A 19011-nucleotide genomic window follows, 5' to 3' on the forward strand; every position below is an offset into this window, starting at 1 on the left:
GGTGAATAAGGGGGCCTGGGGGTGGAATGGAGGGTGTATCAGCGTTCCGAGGGGTGCACGGGGGTGGAATGGGGGGTACAGGGCTGGCATGGAAGGTGGGATGGGGTGACATAGCTGTGGCACGGAGGGTATTTAGGGGTGCATGGGGGGGCAACGTGCAGGGTGGTGTTGGAGTGGTATGGAGGGTGAATAGAGGGGGGTGGAGGTACATGGGGGTGTATAGGAGTGCGTGGGGTGACATGGCACGTGGGGTGGCATGGAGCGTGAAGAGGGGTGCCGCGGAAGATCGCACAGGGGTGACCTGGCTGTGGCATGGAAGGTGGCAGGGGAACGGGTGTGAATGTGTGTGCGTCAAACACGTGGGGTCTGGGAGAAACACCCACAGCCCTGGGCATCTGGGAGCACCGGCGCAGCCCCCAGGACCCGCTCTGGATGGTCCCCATGTCCCCCACCTTGCAGGATAACAGCCACAACTTCAGGTGCTGCTGCCCGCCAGCTCCGCCGTGCCCCATCCCTTCATCCTTCTCATGACCCAACACCAGCTATTGATTTATGAACTGCCAAAAAACCCCTCCAAATCATCCCATAAACCACCCCTCCCGCTCCCACCAGAAATGAAATCATATTCAATGGAAAAATCCCTAAATCCAGAACCCCTCCAGAGGCACAAACATCCTCCCGGCTCCCTGTACGGAGGCAAACCTTGGGGCCAGCCTTGCTTCACGCCGAGCAGCTGAGGCTGGGCTGGGCTGTCTGCTCTGGCACGTGCCGAGGGTACCCGAGGCCTGGCACAAGCAGTAAATACCTGGCTTTTATTTCTTTGCTCTCCCCACCCCTTCCCAGGGGCAAGAAGAGGAAAAAGCCTTTCCCCATAAATTCCAGGGAGAAAGCAAAATAGCAATGGGAAAGAGGGGAAAGCCTCAAGGATTTATGGCCAAGCATCAGGTGCAGCAGCAGACCTGGAAGCTCAGGTGGTGCTTTTCACCATCCAAATTCTTCCTTAAAATCCCCCTCCCCAGCCTTCCCCTGCCCTGCAGTACTAACCTGGCTTGGTCCCCACACCGGGATGCTGCCCATCCCAGGCAGACCCCTGCCTCCTGTCCAGCCAAACTTGCCCAAAGCCATCTATCTCTCCCACCTCCTCTTCCTTCTCACCAACCATCAGTTTTGGCTCACGTAGCTCCCCAAACCGGCTCCCACAGGCTCTGGGTTTGCAGCCTCAGAAATCCCCTTCCACCCGCTTCTGCAAAGCCAGACCCGGGTAACAAGTCTGCACGGTGCTGGGGAGGCTGTGGGGTGCACCCGTGGTGGTAGGAAACGAACAATTAGGCATAAAAGTGCTTTAGAAGAGACCCTGCTTCATGTGCATAAATTAATTGGGCCCTAATTCGGGGCAAACAGGCCACCACGGGCATTGGCAGCACCTTTTCCAGCTCTCCAGCAACGTGGGGACCGAGCAGCCATCACCGTGCTCCTCTGGGGTTAGGATGCAGGATGTTTAATTAGAAAAACTACCTTTTTTGTGCATCTCTAGAGGGAGGTTGAGCTGCCCTGGGGAAGTATTGGGGAAGCAGCACGGCAGCATCTCCCCCTCGCTGGTCCCCACAGATGCCCCATCCCATCCCACCAGGAGAAGTGGGTGGCTCCAATCCCCCGGAGCAAAGCACCGAAGCCAAAATTGCCTCGGCGGCTGCTGCCTGCGCCCCAGGCAGGAGAGCCAGGGCCAGCAGTGATCAGAGGAGAGCAGCTCCAATTAACCAGGCAAGCAGACGCCTGTAGGTCTCTCACACGCCCACGATGCAGCAACAGGCAGGTACAGCCCAGCGGCCTCGCCGTTCCAGCAGGCATCGGTCCCGGTTCTCTGGCCGCCGTGGGACGACAGCGGCGGTGCCGCCCCAAACACCTCCTCCGCTTTGCTTGCCCTACGGCACAGGACAGTAAGCACATACCTATACTCTTAAGAAAAGGGGCACGTTTTTCCCTCTGTTGCATTCAGGGCTACAGGGACACTATTTTATTGCACCTTAAGGATGTGACAGTGGAAGCGAGCGGCTTTGGTCCCAGCGCTCTGCGTAACACCATCTACCACAGGTTTACGTCTAGCACATGCAGGAGAGCAGGAAAAAAAGTCAAATAGCTCTGCCCTTTTTCTTTTTAGCTTGCTTTTAGTCAGCAGAGCATCAGCAAACAGCAACCCTGGTACCCAAGCGCCCGTAAGGGACAGCCCTGCTTGACTGTGGGAAAAGCCACGTGGGATGCCCTGTGCTGGACCACAATCTAAAGTCAGGGCAGCCACACGGACCCCAGCTCCGGTCTGCATCTCCATTTACACTGAGGAAGCACCTGCCTCAGATTCATTTTACCTGGTGAAATCTGACCATTTCCAGATGCCGTATCAGCCTTGTCAGCAGCAGCATGCTACAAGAAAGCACGCACAGCTGAGCCTGAGCCCTTTGTGTTAACCCATGGGCACAAGTAAAAGATTTTCACAGGTACTTGTTTCAGTTGCATGTTCAGGCATTGCTTTATTGCAGTTTTAAGTACATAGTTTTGGATCCAAGAAATAAAACCCAAGCAGCACTTTGCAATTCATCAGTTCCAGCATTTTAGTATTAAATAAGTGATACCCAGCTCTGGCACACACCATCAGGGCTACACCCCTCCTTACAGGGCACAGAACACAACCAGGCTTTAACTAACAACTCCCTTTTTCCTGGGTGGCCTGGAGGAGAAATGCATAAATCCTCTGATGAAAAGATCCAGGGTGGAGGAAGAAGTTCTGCTTCCTGGAGAGAAGGTTTTTCCCTTCAGATTAAGTTACCTGTCACATCACCTCCTACTGCACCTGAGGAAGCAAAGCCCTGAACCCACCCAGGGTCATTTTGAAGAGTCAAACCCCCCCAGAGCAAGGAGAAGGAAGCTGCCACCCCCATCTTGTGTTGAGCAAAGCCCTTGAGATAGCTCCAAGCTCTGGGGACTGAAAGGTACTAAGCAGAACCTTCCACAATCCATCAGCACTACAAAGATGGAGCAGCATCCAGCAGCTTGTTACGAACCTGCAACACATAGCATTTGTGCAATGCATCTGCTAACAGAGCGGTACATATAGCTGCAGGGATGGATGCAGGGCACCGGAGCTTGCTGCAAGCTGAAGTCAAGAGCCACATCAACTCCATCCTTGCCTTCAGTTCAGCCTGCAGATAGAGGCCAAAGTTGGAGGGCTTGGAGAGGAAGGACTCCTCTCAGCAAGGGGCAGTGACTGACATGCCATGGAAACCTGAAATACAGGTCCTTAATATTGAAGGGCAGCTCTAGATCAATGGGCTCCAGGCTAGTGGATAGCATCTGGGAAGCAAGTTTCTCCTACTGCAATAACTGCCTCTGACACAGCCTTCCTGCTAAAGAACCAGCATTTGTTCAGCAGCTCCTGTGTCCAGACCCCAATAATTCCACAGGGAGCAGAGTAGCACACATAGGGGTGACAGTGACCCACCTTCCCCTGGCCAATTATCCTTCTCTGCTAGAAGGATGTCCTCTCACAGAAGTGGTTTCACCTGCAGAAGGGTGGAAACACCTTTTGAATAGCTTTTCAGAGCTGCTTCAGCCACTCCAAGTCAAGCCTAGAAGTTTCAGCACAAGCACCAAGACCAGCTGAATTTGGTGGTAACACCCTGCTCTCCAGCAGCTTAATGCAGTTAGGGAGTTTCTGGCTGTGCTTTCCACCCAGAAAACATGGCCAGGAGCTCCAAAACACTTCTGCAGTGCCTTAAGACACTATGGAAAAAAGTCTATAGTATTTGCAACAGCAGCTTATAAGGGAAAAAAAGGCAAGAATTACAAAGCCAGAAGTGCAATTTATTGACAAGTTTCAAAAGTAAAAAGACTCAGCATGTTTGCTCCTCTTGGTTTAGATGTCTGAGCTCTACCAAGACACCTCCACCCACCAGAGCTGTGTAGTGCTTCATCTTCAGAATTTGAAGTATTGCTTCTTCACTGAGAAATCATATAGTCCATCTTGGCCAGTCCCAGGCTGCAGATCTGGATTTTCCTAGGGGGAGGTTGATAGCCATCAGTTAAATGTTCTGCATCTTAATAAACCTAAGCTTTTTGCACCAGCATTTGCCTGAAGCTTTTTTACAGCAGCTTACCATTTTACTCTTGTTTTAAAAAAAACTCTGCTGCTGTAACAAGCTGTTAAGATCAACTTGACTCTAACAGGACCCTTGGAGACCAGATCAGATCCTCCTGTTCTTTACAGCACACTGAAGCTGCAGCATCCCTGCGTCTCACACACAAAAAGCAGCCAAGACTACAGGCTCAGACAGAGGTAGAAGAAAAGAGCATCTGGAGTGGCAGAACTCACTCAAATTAAATAGCCTGCTTGGAAAAGCAACAAGCCAGGACTGCTTTGGAGAGATGTTCCCCCCGGCATCCAGCCCCTCAGGCAGGTGCCGGTGTGTAGGAGAGCATCCTTCACACCCTTTTGCAGGGACATCCTGCAGACCCTGTTCCAGGCAAAGGACTACAGACATTTGCTCCCTGCTGCTGCAGTTCACATCTAGATTGAGCTGCAGCTCCGAGATCTGCCAAACTGCTAAGCCTCTTCCCTGATGTTTCCCCATCTGTGAAACTAAGGCTAGGACCAAGCATGGAATCTGTGACAGACATAGGACTCTTGCAACTGCTAGCTGGTGTCCTATCCTCTTTTTCCATAAGTTCATTAGCATGAGAAGGGTCAAGTAATCCAAATGCAACCTGAGCACAGTTATCAGCTGAGTAGGAGGCTTCCATTCATAGTGACAAGCTAGCTCAGCTCCAAAGGAGGAAACTTCTCCACATTTGGTATTCATATCAGCAACTGCAGTAACTCCAGCTGATGCCAGTTTAAATTCCAGCAGCAAGATGCTATCAAGGCATCCATATCTGTTGTGCAACTCATCAGCTGACAACTCAGAGCTTTTACAGACCTTTAAAAGCAACTGGAACAAGCTGCAAGGACTACTTTAGTCATGTAGAGGTCTCTCCCAATAGCCTATTTCAGCACCCTTAAAGTTTGTGCTTCATTCCAGTATGTAATAGCTTCATGTTTTCAGAGGAGAAACAGCAAGAGCTCACATACCTCACCAGAAAAGTATTTCTCTATGATATTCAGTGCAGCTTGGTAGACCATGTTGTTTTCATGAGTCTGCAAGGCTTCAATTTTCTCCAGACCATCAAACTCTTCCACCAGCAGACACAGCTTTTCTGTCTCTCCCAGCTTCTCAGCTGCCTGTACCATCAGATAACCAAGCAGGAAAATACAACCTTACATCAGTAACAGGTCTGAGAAGGTCTTTACTGTAAGACCCTGATCTACAAGTCAAAGGACCACAGTCCCTACCTGATCCCAGGGATATGACTATTATGTGAAACATCAGTCCCTGCTGGGATTACTGCACAGTGGCTTGACTGCCAACCAAATGAGCTAGCCAAACCCTACTCAGCCACATCCACACACTGAGAAGGAGCAGGTGTGACCTGCCACCCAGAATTTCATTTGCAAAAGCCATTTCACTGGTTCAAAGGTGCTACAAGAAACAGGCTTTCAAGTGAGAGGCACATATACATCAGGTGGCAGGGAGCCAAGCTGAAATGCCCCCAGGACCACTTGATTTCTCTGCAGCTGCATTTCTGCAACACCTTCACCTCTGTCCAGCTCAGGACTTAAACATTAGTCTCCTTCTGGAAAGGAAGAGAGGTTAAGTCACAGAAGGGGAAGACAAACACTTTGGGAACTTAATCTTGTCAGGCCCTTTGGACAACCCAAGAGTGTTCAAGAACAAGTTAGACAACATGAAGTCTACCTCTTACTCCTGCAAGATCAGCAGCTGCTGTTTAACCACACAACATAAGCATTCAGCTCACACCTTGCTGCTCTTTTGGAGAAGGAATGCCAAGACATGGGAATCTTACTAGGAAGAGATTTGAAATGGTATCCAGGATGACCAGGAGAGTTTTGCTGTCTTTAGCCAAGAGCAGGTTGAGCAGAGGTTTGAGGACCCCAGACTGGACAAGCTCCACCACCTGCTCCACAGTACCTCCTGTCGTGAAGTTGGCCACTGCCCACACAGCCTCCTTCTGAGCTTTGAAGTCCCCCTGGAAAAGCAGCACAGTGAAGGCACTCCCAAGCTTTAACATCCCCCTGAGATCAGTGTGAGGTGAGGATAACTATTTCCCTTTTATTCAGTTTGGGCTGACCCACCTTCCCCAGCACTGAGTGATGGACAGACACCTGGCAGAGCTAAAAGAGCAGCTCCAAGCCATGCTTTCACACAGGCGTACTCACAAGTCTGAGTGCCCAGGCTCTCAACAGCCTTGAAGCAGATTGCTCAGGTGGGCACATGCCAAGTGCTTCACAAACAAGGCATCGTGGACCTCACAAACCTCAGCATTGCTTCTGCAGCAGCTGGATGTGCAGCTCCGCACCCATCCCTTACCTTATCGAGCAGCTCCACCAGAGGTGGCAACAACCCACAGGTGATGATTTGCTGGATCTGCCGGCACGGACCTGCTGCAATGTTACTGAGCATCCATGCGGCTTCCTTCTGTATGGTTGGCTTTGCATGTCGCAGGAGACTGGGCAGGACAGCCAAGACACCAGCATCAATAGCTGCCTGGGTCTGCTCATCAGTCCCTGTGACTACATTCCCAATGGCACGGAGAGCTGGAGTCTAGACAGAGATTAAAAGGAGATGAGGAGAATCCATACCTCAAGGGATACATGCCAGAAAGTCCAGTGAGATCCCTCACTAAGTGCTTGATCCTTCAAATAAGGAAAGCATTGTGGGTGATTACTGTTGTATTTACAGATCTATTGTCCTCCTATTTTGCTCTAAGCTGCTTTACAGTCTCCATCCAGTCTGCCAGCCACAGCAAGCTGGAACAGAGCTGTGGCTTGACCAACAACCAAGTAGTACTGCCATCTGAGGAGACAGCAGACCACACTAGCCACTTATAGTAAGGACACATGCCTTCCCTCCCTTCAGATGTTCCTCCATGAAGGGAGGAGAGGCTGGAGATTGCTGATTGTTTCTTACCATAACAATCAATTCTGGGCTGGCCATGAGTTCCACTAGCCTTGGGAGAATCCCTGTATCCACCACAATTTGGATGCGATCGTTGGAGCCATCTGTCAGATAGGAAATGGCCCAGCAGGAGTCAGAAATTATTTCCTTGTCCTCATGTTCCAGGAGGCAGGTGAGGACTGGCAGCATCTTCTTCACCGCATCCAGGCAAGGGTAGGGGTTCTTGTTCCTACAGAGGTTTGACAGTGTCCATGTGATGTTCCTCAGGAATCCAACCTGAAACACAAGGGAGGTGTAAGACTCTCACTGCAGTAACAAGTGAGGAAGAGGTAGCACCCTGGTCCCTACAGCTCAGAGATGTTATCCAGTAGCCAGAAGCTGAAGAAGGGACACAAAACAGCTGACTAAAAACCAGTAGATTCACCCCCTCCCTCCCCAATACTAAGTTCCAATAACTTCAGCTCTAGTGGTGTGACAAGCTACTATGACTAACAAAGGTGCCAAACAGCTTACTTGCTGGGCCCCTGGGACAAGTTACAGAGCATTCTTCAGACACAATCAGGAATTTGTTTTTTAATAGTAGCATTATTAAATATTAGCAGCTCATTGTTCTAGAGTAGGGCCCCTCAAGGATTTGATTAAGTTGCATCATTCAGACAGTTCATCCCAATAAGGATGCTCCCAGGAGAGCAGTGGAGCTACATTGAAAGCATTGCAGCTACCAAGGTGTGTGTATATATGAACTGGTGCTTTGTCATGTTTCTTCCACATGGCTCCCTAAGAGGAGGCAAGGGTGAGCTGGGCTAACAACAGAGCAGCAAGAAAAGTTGATTATTTTTAAAAACATCTTGCAATATAAACTCACAGAAGGCCTAGAGGGTGTTTTCTTAATGCTAGCCTGAAAGGCCCTAGTTATGCCTAAAGGCTACAGCTTCCACCACACCCAGGGATGGGAAATCTGGAGGCATTGGTACTGCTGTTACAGCCTGAGAGCTTCTCAGTTCACCTTAGGCTTCTCTGCAAATATCCTTCTCCCCCAGAGACCAAGAAAGCAGTGGGGCAGGCACCATTGCAGAAGGGCAGAGATAAGCCACAAACCCAACAGTTTAGAGCTACCCAAAAAGCAGCAGGAAGAAGCTTGAAGGGCAAGTTCAGCCCTTCCACATGCATATGCAAGTCTACCTTGCACCAGTTTCATCTTATTCCCAGCTTGAGATGGTCAAAGCTGGATAGGAAAGCTAAGACTAGAAGACATCACATTGACTTGAAGACTGTCTGCTTGGCATCCCCAGCTTTGTATATAGCTGAGAAGCAGGGTCATTAAAAGCAGTTAGGACAAGGTCTCATTCAATTATACAAATAGCTTGTGGTTTATAAGGCAGATGATAGACCACCATTCACCCATTACCCAAGTGATTAAGAGCTGTTAAGTCAAGAAAATGAAGGTTATTTACTGGAGTCACAGGTGATACCAGAGCCAGCAAGGGAGGAATCGCATTGCAATTGATAAGAGCATCCCTGTACAGAGGACCATCACCTGTAGAGATGAAAAAGGGTTGTTTATTGCATCTGCCCAAGTCACAAGACAGTCAATATCAAATAGCAATCAGACCTGCAGGCACAGGCCAGGGCTGGGTGTCTGGGCTCACTCACCAGACACACCATTAAGTATTTTCAGGTGGGGAGGGTTTTCCAGGTAGACTGGAGTGCCATCATGGCTGACTTGTGGCAGGCTAACCAGACATGACCCATTCTGTTCTCCCTACTGACAATACTAGTGGGTTAGACCATCCCAGCAGGATGGAGTCTTGCACTTGGCTTTGGCCAAAATCCTCTTGCAGAACCAACACAGGGTCTCAAAGGCTGCCAGGCCACACGAAGGGACTGAAGGGCTAAGGGTTTCAATAGGGGCAGCATCTTGGAGACAAAGCTGCAGGGAGACATGGCTATCTTGAGGAGCACCAATATTTTTAGCTCCCCAGCACTGGCTTGGGCAGTGACCCCTCCGCACATCCCTAAGCCCAGTCCTGGAGACCTCTGCTTACCTGCAATGTTGCCCAGTGCCCACACAGCCTGCTCGCTGATGTGCATGTGTGGGGAGGACAGGAGGGAGATGAAGGCTGGGATGGCACCTCCTTCCACCACCGCCCTGGTGTGGTCAGAGGTGCCAGAGGCAATGTTAGTCAGTGCCCAGGCTGCTTCGAACTGCAAAGGAGCATTGTCAGCATGGGTCAGGAATTCAACCAGCCTGGGGATGATCCCCAGCTCGATGATCTGATTGATAGGAGGGTCCTTCTGCCTGGACAGCATTCTTCTGCAAGAGAGAACAGCGCACAGCCTGCCATGACAGACCATAATCCTGTGGCCACGTTCAAGGCTGTGTGTGGCCTGCGAGGGAAGCAGCCCCTGTTAAGAGATGCTTGTTCAGCATCCCATGTCACCAAACCCTCTGGCAGAGGAGTTGCCATAGAGGCTTCTGCAGGAGACACATCCAAGATGCTGAAGCAACAGCAGTGTGTGTTAGAGTGCAATACTTCACACATCCTTTTGGGACCATGACAGCATTATTCTGTGCTCCCCACCTTGCAGGGGTTTGAGACAGTGAAAAAAAAAATCAATACCTGCAATTTGTTCTCTTACAGCCTGCAAGCCTGCCTCTACCACTCCCCAGCCCAGGAGCACCAGCCAGCCCCACACAGACCAGAGCTCACATTTTAAATGATTTTCCACAGACTGCTTTTCCAGCTGAAAACCAGAATCAGCAGCTCCCTGCTGCCGTTCTGCCTCACACCAGCACAGAATCATGTGGAGCTGCCAGGGAGATGGGATCAGGGCATTGATCAAGTCAAAGAAAGCCAGAAAAAGAAATGCTTTCACCCAGATCTGCTTTCCAGCCTGGTTCACAAGTGCTGGCAGAAGGTGGCAGGGAGGTGTGAACCCACAGCTCAGAGCTGCATTAGTGCTGCCACCAGTACCCCACCACGGCTCGGTGGGCTGTCAGGGCACCCTGGGTGCAGGCAGGCTTGGTTTGGGCAGGCAGAAAGCCAGCTCTGTGCTGCACAGCAGATGAGGGAGTTAGTCATGACATGCCCCTTTAGGAAGGGTCTGCTCTGGCCAGCCCCCAGTTAACACCTTGGGAGGAAAGCTTGTGATCTGCTCACCAGGAGCAGACATCCTCACAGCTGTTGGGAACAGTGCTGGTCCCCCAGCATGGGGGCAGAGCACTGATGTGGCAGGTCAAGCCAGCCAAGGAAGCACCAGCAGCAATGCAGCCTCTCCTGGACCCTCAGGAGACATCCCTGCTGCCAGCCGGGTGATGATGGCACCCTGTGATCCCTCCTACCCCCCCCCCCCCCCCCGGGGGGGACACCCTTTCCCCCCTTTGCCCCTTACAGAGCCAGGCTCCCCAGCCCTTGTCCTGCCCAAGCCTTTGGCACTTGATTTCTTGATTTAGTAGGAACTAACACAATCCCTGCCCCAGCACAGGGACAGTGAGGGGGGGGGCAGCTGCAGGGGCCACAGCCAAACCCTTGGTTAGGTCCAACAACCACACAGGTCCCTGCCACAGGCACCGCCCAGGACCATGACAGAGCCAAGCAAGGCATCCAGGGCACAAAACAGGCACCAGCTGAGATTCCTCAGGGCAGTTCAGGTTAGCAGGCTCCTTCCCCCTTCATCACCTCTTCAGAGAGCTCTTCTAACAGGAAGAAATGCCTTCTGCCAACAGGACCCACCACAGCTCCATCAGCCACCTCCCTCCCAGCACAGAGCAGCCAGGCAGCATACCTGGTGTCCTGCGTAGCCTGCAGCTGCAGCTCAGCATTGCTCCCATTCACAGCTTCAGCGATTTCCTCCAAGGACAGCTGAATAATCTGTGTCACAGGGAATGATTCAGAGTCAGATGGCAAGCCAGGACTCCCTCCAGTTTAATCTCTGCAGTCAATCAGCTGTCTAGACCCGAGTCAGTCACCACTTCATATCTAAGCAATGTCTATTCTTTATGCAACGCAGTTTCGAGATGAGGCAGAGGAAGAGAATCCACAAAAGCCTTCGAGGCAACTAATCCTTATAATCAAGCACAGAAAGAGTCACTGACACACCATAATGGGCCTCCAAACTCAGTAATTACCCCTCACTGCACAGGGAGCCAGACGAGGAGCTTTGCCAGCTCCCAGCTAGCTGCAGCACCAGCCAGTTCTACCTGCCATCGAGGGAAGCCACATGGGACATCATCTCCATGCAAAGCAACACTGAAACAGTCTAGGCAGTCTAAAACACTCCCCAGCACTGGGCATGGTGATCAGGAACAGCACTGGCTATTTAACCCAGGTCACCTGAGCCAGACTTGATAGTGGTCCAAGTAGATGATACCTACTGCACAAGCTGCAGCACTGATCCTGCCCAGGTGCAGAGCACCCAGCACTCACCTCATTTCTTTTGTCTTCTACTGGAGAGATACTCTCATCCATCAAACTGAATGAAATACTCCTGCGCTTGAGGATCTGCTCATCCTTCTTGGCCTTTCGCAGCTCAATGTTCACCTCCACTCTCTGCCTCCGCAGGGTCTGGAGGGGAGGAGAAGGACACCATCCCACCAGTGTCTGCATCACCCCATTCCCCCAAGGAGCTCATCTCTACTCAGCTCTGTAACCCTCTGCCCCAAGTTCCCTACATGAGGAGTGCAGAGCCAGCAACTGCTCTCAGGCAGCTCCTTGCTATGGCCTGGAGGGTTATGTAGGAGATGAGACAGTAAAGCCTCTCACTTCATGCCTCCCAAGAACATGGGCTGCTGGATGAACCAGCAACCAGTGGGTGTTTTTAAAAACAGATTTTCTGAACCTGAAAGGCAAACCCTCATCTCCTCCACTGGTTTAAAGCAAGCTGACAGATCCCATGGTCTGACATCTCATACCAGCCCCCTCTCCACTGGGATAACTGCTGCTGAGAGCTCAGCAGGCTGGGGCTGAACCATCTCCCTTCCCCAGCACATTCACTGGTGCAGCTCAGAGTCACCCACCCAAAACTCACATCCCCCTTGCCTGTGCCACCACACTCCTCACCCCATCTCAAAAGCTAAGTGACCATCCCTGCTGGCAGAGCCACCCTCCCACCCCCATTTGCTACCCCATACAGGTAGATTTGGGAACAATTGCCCTTCAAAAGCCTTCACTTCAGCTCCTGCCAACAGGCAAAGCCACAGTGGGCTCTGCCATCGTCCAAAGAGGATGGCACAGGCAGGTGGTGGAGGTGGGTACTTACAGCTGCGTCCTTGCCCTTGTTCTTGAACTTCCTCATCCGCTCACTCTGCTCATTCATAACTGGCATCTTGGCAGGTTTGAGAGAAGTGCCAGCTGAAAGCCTTTACGTGCTTTTGGGGTTCAGAACAGAGCAGGGTCAGGTCACAACCACACCAACAACATCCACCCCCATCCACAGAGGGGTCCTCCACTCCCACCAATAGCCTGTGCCACACATTTTCTCCCCCACCTCTCCAGCACAGGAGATGCTGGGGGTCCCCTGCCCTAAGCAGAGCTCAGCAGGGTCCTCACACACTGCAGCTGAGCCACTGAACTAAATGCAAGCACAAACTACCACTTAATACCAGGCTACAAAATTTACAGCTGCTGCTGTAATCCCAGGAGGGAGCTGGACACACCACTTCTCATTGTAACACCACCTTCCTCCTGGTCTGGTCCCAGGGCTTTCAGTTTTACTTGGACACAGCCCAAGCCTGGCAAGGCCTTTTGCCTCCAAAAGGCTCAGCTTAAGATCTGATTTAAGGACAAGTAGCCACATCCAAGCCTACCCTCTCACCCCACCACTCAGCTCAGCTTCCTACACCAGGGTCCCCCCACTAGGAAAGACACAAGGTCACATACAGTGGCACAAAGTGACCAAGTTCAACTAAGCAAAGAGTTTTCCTAGAAACCCAGCTACTAGTAAGGACTGCCAGGTGAAAAACATTAAATAGGGACAGGTAAAACCACTTCCAAAATTCTTTGAGTGAGAGAACCAGACATACCCACAAATAAGACCAAGAGCAGGCCTCCAGACAGTTTTTGTCAGAAAAAGCAAGGGTTCCACCCAGCAGAAGCAGTGGTGTTTTCAGAGCAGCCAGACACCACCAAGGGCCCCCCAAAGCCAGGCTGTGCATAAACACACACAGGTGGTACATCTTCACCTTCCCTCCAGGCTTACAGCCAACACCTGGGGCTCAGAGCAGCCTCCAAGAACTCCCCTTACTTCATCTTCCCAAGTTTAAGGATTTGGGTTTGGTTTTTTTTAATCCTGTCTCCCTATTTCCTGCCCCAGGAACAAAGGCTAGATACCAGCAGCATCAGCTCTTTACCCCAACACAGCAGCCAGCCACCAAGCCACAGACATCCCCCAGCTCCTGGAGGGACCAGGATGAGCCACATCTTGGCTTGAGCCAATTACATCCCACAGCCTTAAACCCAATAGTCAAACTTCAAGAACTGCTTCAGCTTCCCTTCCTCTGTTTTCCCCTCCAACAGAGGAGAACAGTAACCCCCCAAAAGGCCTCTTCTTTTGGGGGAACTTCCCCCACCCTGACACCAGCCAAGCAGGAGACCCAGCACAGCCCCAAAGACCCAGCAGAGTCCAACCAGCAGCCCCATACTCATTATAGGATGGAAGAAAACAATCAGACACCCAACACCCCAAAGATGAAAAAAGCTACTTACCCCAGCTCTCCCTCATACCCCATCACCCTCAGACTGCCTCTTTTATTGCCCCCATGGAGCCACATACCCCCCAGTTCTCCCCCAGGATTGGCTCTTCCCAGTACAGCCTCCTCGTTATCTCCAGCTGCTCCTTTACCATGGCCACCTGGATGCACCTGGAGGAGGATGGATGGTGATGCCTTCCCTCCCGAGCTGCCCCGCTCACCTCTCCCACCCACCTCCTCCACACTTTTATGCTTTGCCCATTTTGGCCTTGTCTGTGGCCAGACCCTTCATGGGAGATGCCAGCCTGCACCCACGCAATATCTTGTGACGTAGGGGACAATCCGGGTGCTGCCTCCCCATCGCCGTGCGGGTCAGGGGGAGTGCAGGGGACGGGCGGTCTGGGGATGCCCCTTTTTTGTCCAGGTAGCTGGAAGGTCCTTGTGAGCGGTGATGCAAGCCAGGAGAGCAGCCGCCTTCGGTTAGCGGGGACCAGGACCATGGAGCCAGGTGGTAGCTGAGGGGAATTGGCTGCAAAGAGCTTGCAAGTGGGCTAAGACAGGATTAAAAAACTTGGAGCCGCAGCAGGCGCTGAGCTGCTGGCTGGCACAGGCGGGAGCACGGCAGGGCTGCGGCAGGAGGTAGCATAGAGAGAAACCCAGCAGGAACCTATTATCTTCATAAGTCCTTTAGATTTTGGCCAGGAGCTGCTGGGCAGCTCTTATCACGCTACATTATGTGCCTATCACAGTCTCCATCAGCTTTAGTCAAGAAATTGTTTGCTTTTGCGGTGCCCTAACACCAGTTACGCGCTGATGCTTGGGCTGCTTGCACAGCTTGTCCTCCTGCCTGCGCCACCGCTGTGGCCAACAGGGCTAACAAAAATAACCCTCAAAATAACCACTCGCAACGGGGTTTGGCTACAGCACCACGGGCAGTTTTGGGGACTCTGAAGTGCTGAAGGCATCCTGGTTTTGCAAGCCCTCCGAGCCGTCGCCTTTTTTAGCAAAGCCCTGTAAAACTCGCTCCGTACACTTCCATGTGTGCAGAGGTGCCAGCCCGGTCCAGCTGATGGGGAAAGAAGGAGCAGGGTTTGCCAAATGGGTGGGGAAAGCAGCTATTAAAATATTTAATTAAAACCTGATTTTAAATTACTTAACATCTTTTTCAGCGAGGGAGATGGGGAGCATAGTAATTCAGAGCAGGCGCCTGGGCTCGCTGCAGGAAGGTGGGAATGAGATGGTGCTGGGAGGCAGGGGGGAGCAGCACCCATCACCGGGGTCTGCACCCTCCGCACCCCAGGAACACAGCCTGGGCCTTCGTACCCTGCCAGCCACGCACACAGGAGCCATTTCAAGCTAAATTATATGAGTTACAGGGAACAACTAGTTCACTGTGTGGCTATTTCCAGCATGGAAATACCTATGGAAATACGCTGTGTAATACCCAAGCGGCTTTAAATCATGGATTCAAATCCTGGGGTCATACCAATTCTCCCTTTCAAGGCAAATGAAACAAGTTGTACAAAGCTCTGTGCAGAAGTTGATGTCGGGGGTGTTGAGAGAAGACCTTCAGATAAATCTGTTGTTTGTGGGCATTAAAAAGACAGTTGTGCTAATCCTAGATGTTATATTTTTAAGCTTCAAGTGCCACTGGTTGCATTATCTTGTTTCTTGGCTGCTTGAGACAGGAAAATTACATTTCAATTGCTTTTTAATTCAGCTTAATCTGGTGCAAAAGTTAGTGTGCACCCTCTAATTTTGTTTTCTGAGCGGTTTGTTTCCGTTAATTCCTAATCAGCCAACGCTAAATCAAAACAGGCCTGGTTCAAGCTGAAATAGATGAGTCCTCACAACCTTGCCAAGCAGTTTAATTCAATTGCCTTAAAATCACGCCCCAAGATAAGTGGGGCCAGCCTCCTGCATAGGCCAGCCCTCGGCATTTGCTCCTCTGCCCGGAGAGCTCTCTTGCCCAAGGTGCTGCAGGATACGGCTGCACAACAAGGCTGCGAGAAGTTTATCGTTATCCTGGGCTGCTCTTTCCCTCTCTGCCCTTTCCATTCCATCTCCACCTGCCAAGTGCAATCAGACCCATCCCGTTCAGTTGCCCCGTCACTGCCAGCACGGGGAGGGAGAGGATGGGGAGAGAAAAACACGGGCAAATTGATTAGCGGCCCCCCTTCCCAGCCTTCGCTTCAGTCACTGATGGCATGAGAAGTGGCATCGCCGAGCGCTCGGCCCCAGGAGCAGGCAGAGAATGAGCCGGGCTGATTTCAACCCGTGCTGAGGACACGGGCAGATCAATATTTGCCCAATGGGAAAGGGAACAACCGCTGGAGGAAAAAAAAGAAACGTTTCGGTTTTCAGCATAATAAGAGGGTATCACAGCTAATGGAGAAGAAAGGAGATAAAACCCTAAATCTACATGACAGTGTCCCCTGAGCTCAGCCTTGTGTGCTCAAGCTGAAAATCCACATCATGACAGGTATGAAAAGCTGCAGTTCCAGTTTAGAGGTTTGCTTTGGGGCTGCTCTCTCCTACCCTGCCACCCTTTGCCCTGCGCTCCCACCACGGGCACTGCAGGTTAGTTAGACTGGGACTGGTGGTAGATTGGAAAATACCAGTTTTAAGCCCTGAGATGAAAGCACTGATTTTTCCTCCTCTGTCTTTTCATGTTTCTTTAATAGGTTTACCCTGACTGCATGTGGAGTAAGGTACTGGTCAGGAAAAATATCGGTGTGTGGCAGCTCCGCAGCGGGGTTAGAAGAGGCAGGAACAGCCCGGGCTCCATCACGGGAGGTTGCATGGCCACAGCAGCTGGTCGGAGCAATCCCTCTGTGAAAGGAGAACTTCACCTGGCAGAGAGCGAGCAAAGGTAGGGATTCCTGCCAACCCCCCGAACGTCTGCTCTCAGACAGCGTATTTTCTCCATCAGCTCTAATGTAGTCCATTAAGTTAATATCAACAAATTAATTTTACTTATTAGTTACAGTAACACCAAGGAAATAATCCATTTGGGTCCCTGAACCAGCTGCCGAGGTAACTGCTGGTGGATGCGGGGCAATTACCCAAGCGTGGCAGGGATGGAGCCTGGAAATTCCCCCTTTTTCGGTTGGGATGCATCCTCCCGGCGCACGATCCTGGGGGGAGGCAGCACTAACTCCGCAGCCTGTACCGGTTCCCCCCGGGGAGGCAGACGTCAGGCAGCCGGTGACCTCCCCACCGCCAGCCATTAGATTCATTTCAGTCCTATTGTTCGTGCAGCAGCCACGGGTTTGTGCCGAGATCAGAGCCGCATTGTGCCAGGCACTAAACAAGCACATAATAAGTGACAGCCCCTGTCCGTTACAGTCTATCTAATCAGGACATGCAGAAGGTGGGAGAAGGGATTTATTGTTATCCTTGTCTTACTGCTGAGCCAGAGGCAAAGCTGAGCTCCGCAGCTGGATTTTCTGAGGCTCAAGGTGCAGCTTGTTGTTTCCCCTAATTTAGTGTAGCAGCCTCAAAAAAGTGGTCCTGCTTTTCTTCCCCTCCCTGGCTTTTCTTCCCCTCCTCCTCTGCAGCCGGGCAGCCATGGGGATGCGTCAGTTCAGACAGCTCATTTGCAGGGAAAGCAACCCACGAAAATGAAGAAAGAAGTATGGTTTTCCATCAGTTTGGTTGAAACAGCTCCTGCTGTGGCCATGGGATCGTTAGAGCTGGTGGACAAGGAGGAGAGGTGTCCCCAAGGGCAGGCAGCAGCGCTGCATCGCATCTTGCATTGCCAGCAGTTACGGGCAGGTCAGGGCAAACTGGTCCCCAGTCCAGTTCCTCATCCCTGCGGTCGGTACAGGAACGTACCAGGGCTCTGCGATGGGGTGGCACCAAGAGGAGGGAAGCCTGTCTTAAACACAGCTTAATTTTTTCCCAAATACCTGGGAATTTGGCCCATTTAAGCGGGTTTGATAAATACCAACTCTGCCGTGGTCGCCCGCTGTGCTGTGGGACATCTCCACTCCCGTGATCCTAGTTCAAGTTTGCCAGGAGTTTTTATGGGGTTGAGCAAATAGACTGTTCACGCCTAACACTTCTATGAGGTTATACGGACCAGAAAACTTGTCCCTCTGTGTGGTGCTTTTTAAGGCAAAGTGTTCTTCAGTACCTTTTTCCAGCCCAGAAACTCAGGAATGTAGGTGCTGAAAGAAAAAAAGAAAAAAAAAGTCACATTGCTGTTATACAGGAGAGATCTATATTTATTGACAAAGAGGCCTGGCAGAGCTGGGAATTCCCTAGGAATTAAGGAGAAGGGAATTGCTGTGCGGGAAGACAGCTTGTAAAGTGGGTGACGCCGGGAAGCGTAACACCAACCGATTATCCCATCAGCTGGGCTGGAGTCGGTGGGAGCTGCTGCGGAGCTAACTGAGCCTGGGGAAGGAGCACAGCTAATGGTGTGAGTTGTGGGAGCCCTTTCCCACTTGCCAAATGCAGTTGTTAATGTCCATTAGGCAGACGGTGTAAGCGGATGCCCCAGAAAACCAGCACAGCCCTGGAGGGCCTGTAACTCCACACCAGGCTGAATGTTAAGGAACTAATTTTAACTTCTAAGCAGCATCCTTTCTGCCAGCCACGGAGGGATTAGAGTAACAGTTTTTGAAATTATTTAAAAATAACATCAGACTTAATCATAGCTATTTATTAAATCCATTATCCTCTGTCAGTTATGGGACACTGATTTATTCAGCTGCAGAAACTATAATCACCTATGGCCAAAAATCTTACTTTTTTTTTTTTTTCCTAATGGAGCCCAGTAATAATTATTCCTTTAGTCCCTGAATCTGTAACTCAGGGAACTGAAACAGAGAAATCTATGGTGAATTTGGGGATAAGGCACAACAGAGTGATGGAGAAACCTTGGACTTCATGAAAAAACACATAATTTTGTATAACTCGTGTGTGACCTTGCTCCATGGTATCTAGCAGGAGAAAGGCAAAGGAGTGGAGTACCTTGTAAATCATGTAGGGGGGAGAAACCCCATGAAAACCCCAGAAAACCCCCATAAATCACAGGGTCTTGAGCTTCTGGATGCCACATTGCTGTCAGGGAGCCCACATGCAGCTTAATTAGACAAGGAGATGAGCTTTCCCGTTCTCCTGCGCACATAGTGCTGGTCCTGCGGTTTTCCTCGGCAGGGAGGGCTGCCAGATGGCTGTTCACCTTGCTCCCATGCCTCTGATTATCATGGCATTTCAACAGAAATTACTGCCTTCGTTTAAAATGTGTAT

General features: G+C 51.1%; 1 protein-coding gene across 1 annotated transcript; it reads right to left on the reverse strand.

The window, feature by feature from the left end:
- Positions 1-3959: 3959 nt before the first annotated feature.
- Positions 3960-12389, reverse strand: KPNA7 (karyopherin alpha 7 (importin alpha 8)). The gene is made up of 10 exons (XM_010570334.1): positions 12324-12389; positions 11492-11629; positions 10851-10936; positions 9110-9378; positions 8519-8601; positions 7077-7340; positions 6477-6710; positions 5953-6135; positions 5120-5269; positions 3960-4048 (listed from the first exon to the last, which is right to left on the reverse strand). Exons 1-10 carry the CDS (start codon positions 12387-12389, stop codon positions 3968-3970), a joined length of 1554 nt encoding a protein of 517 aa, XP_010568636.1. The 3' UTR covers positions 3960-3967.
- Between the last annotated feature and the right edge of the window lie 6622 nt (positions 12390-19011).

The sequence above is a fragment of the Haliaeetus leucocephalus genome, unplaced genomic scaffold (assembly GCF_000737465.1).
Source record: "Haliaeetus leucocephalus isolate CR32 unplaced genomic scaffold, Haliaeetus_leucocephalus-4.0 Scaffold295, whole genome shotgun sequence".
Lineage (NCBI taxonomy): Eukaryota > Metazoa > Chordata > Aves > Accipitriformes > Accipitridae > Haliaeetus > Haliaeetus leucocephalus.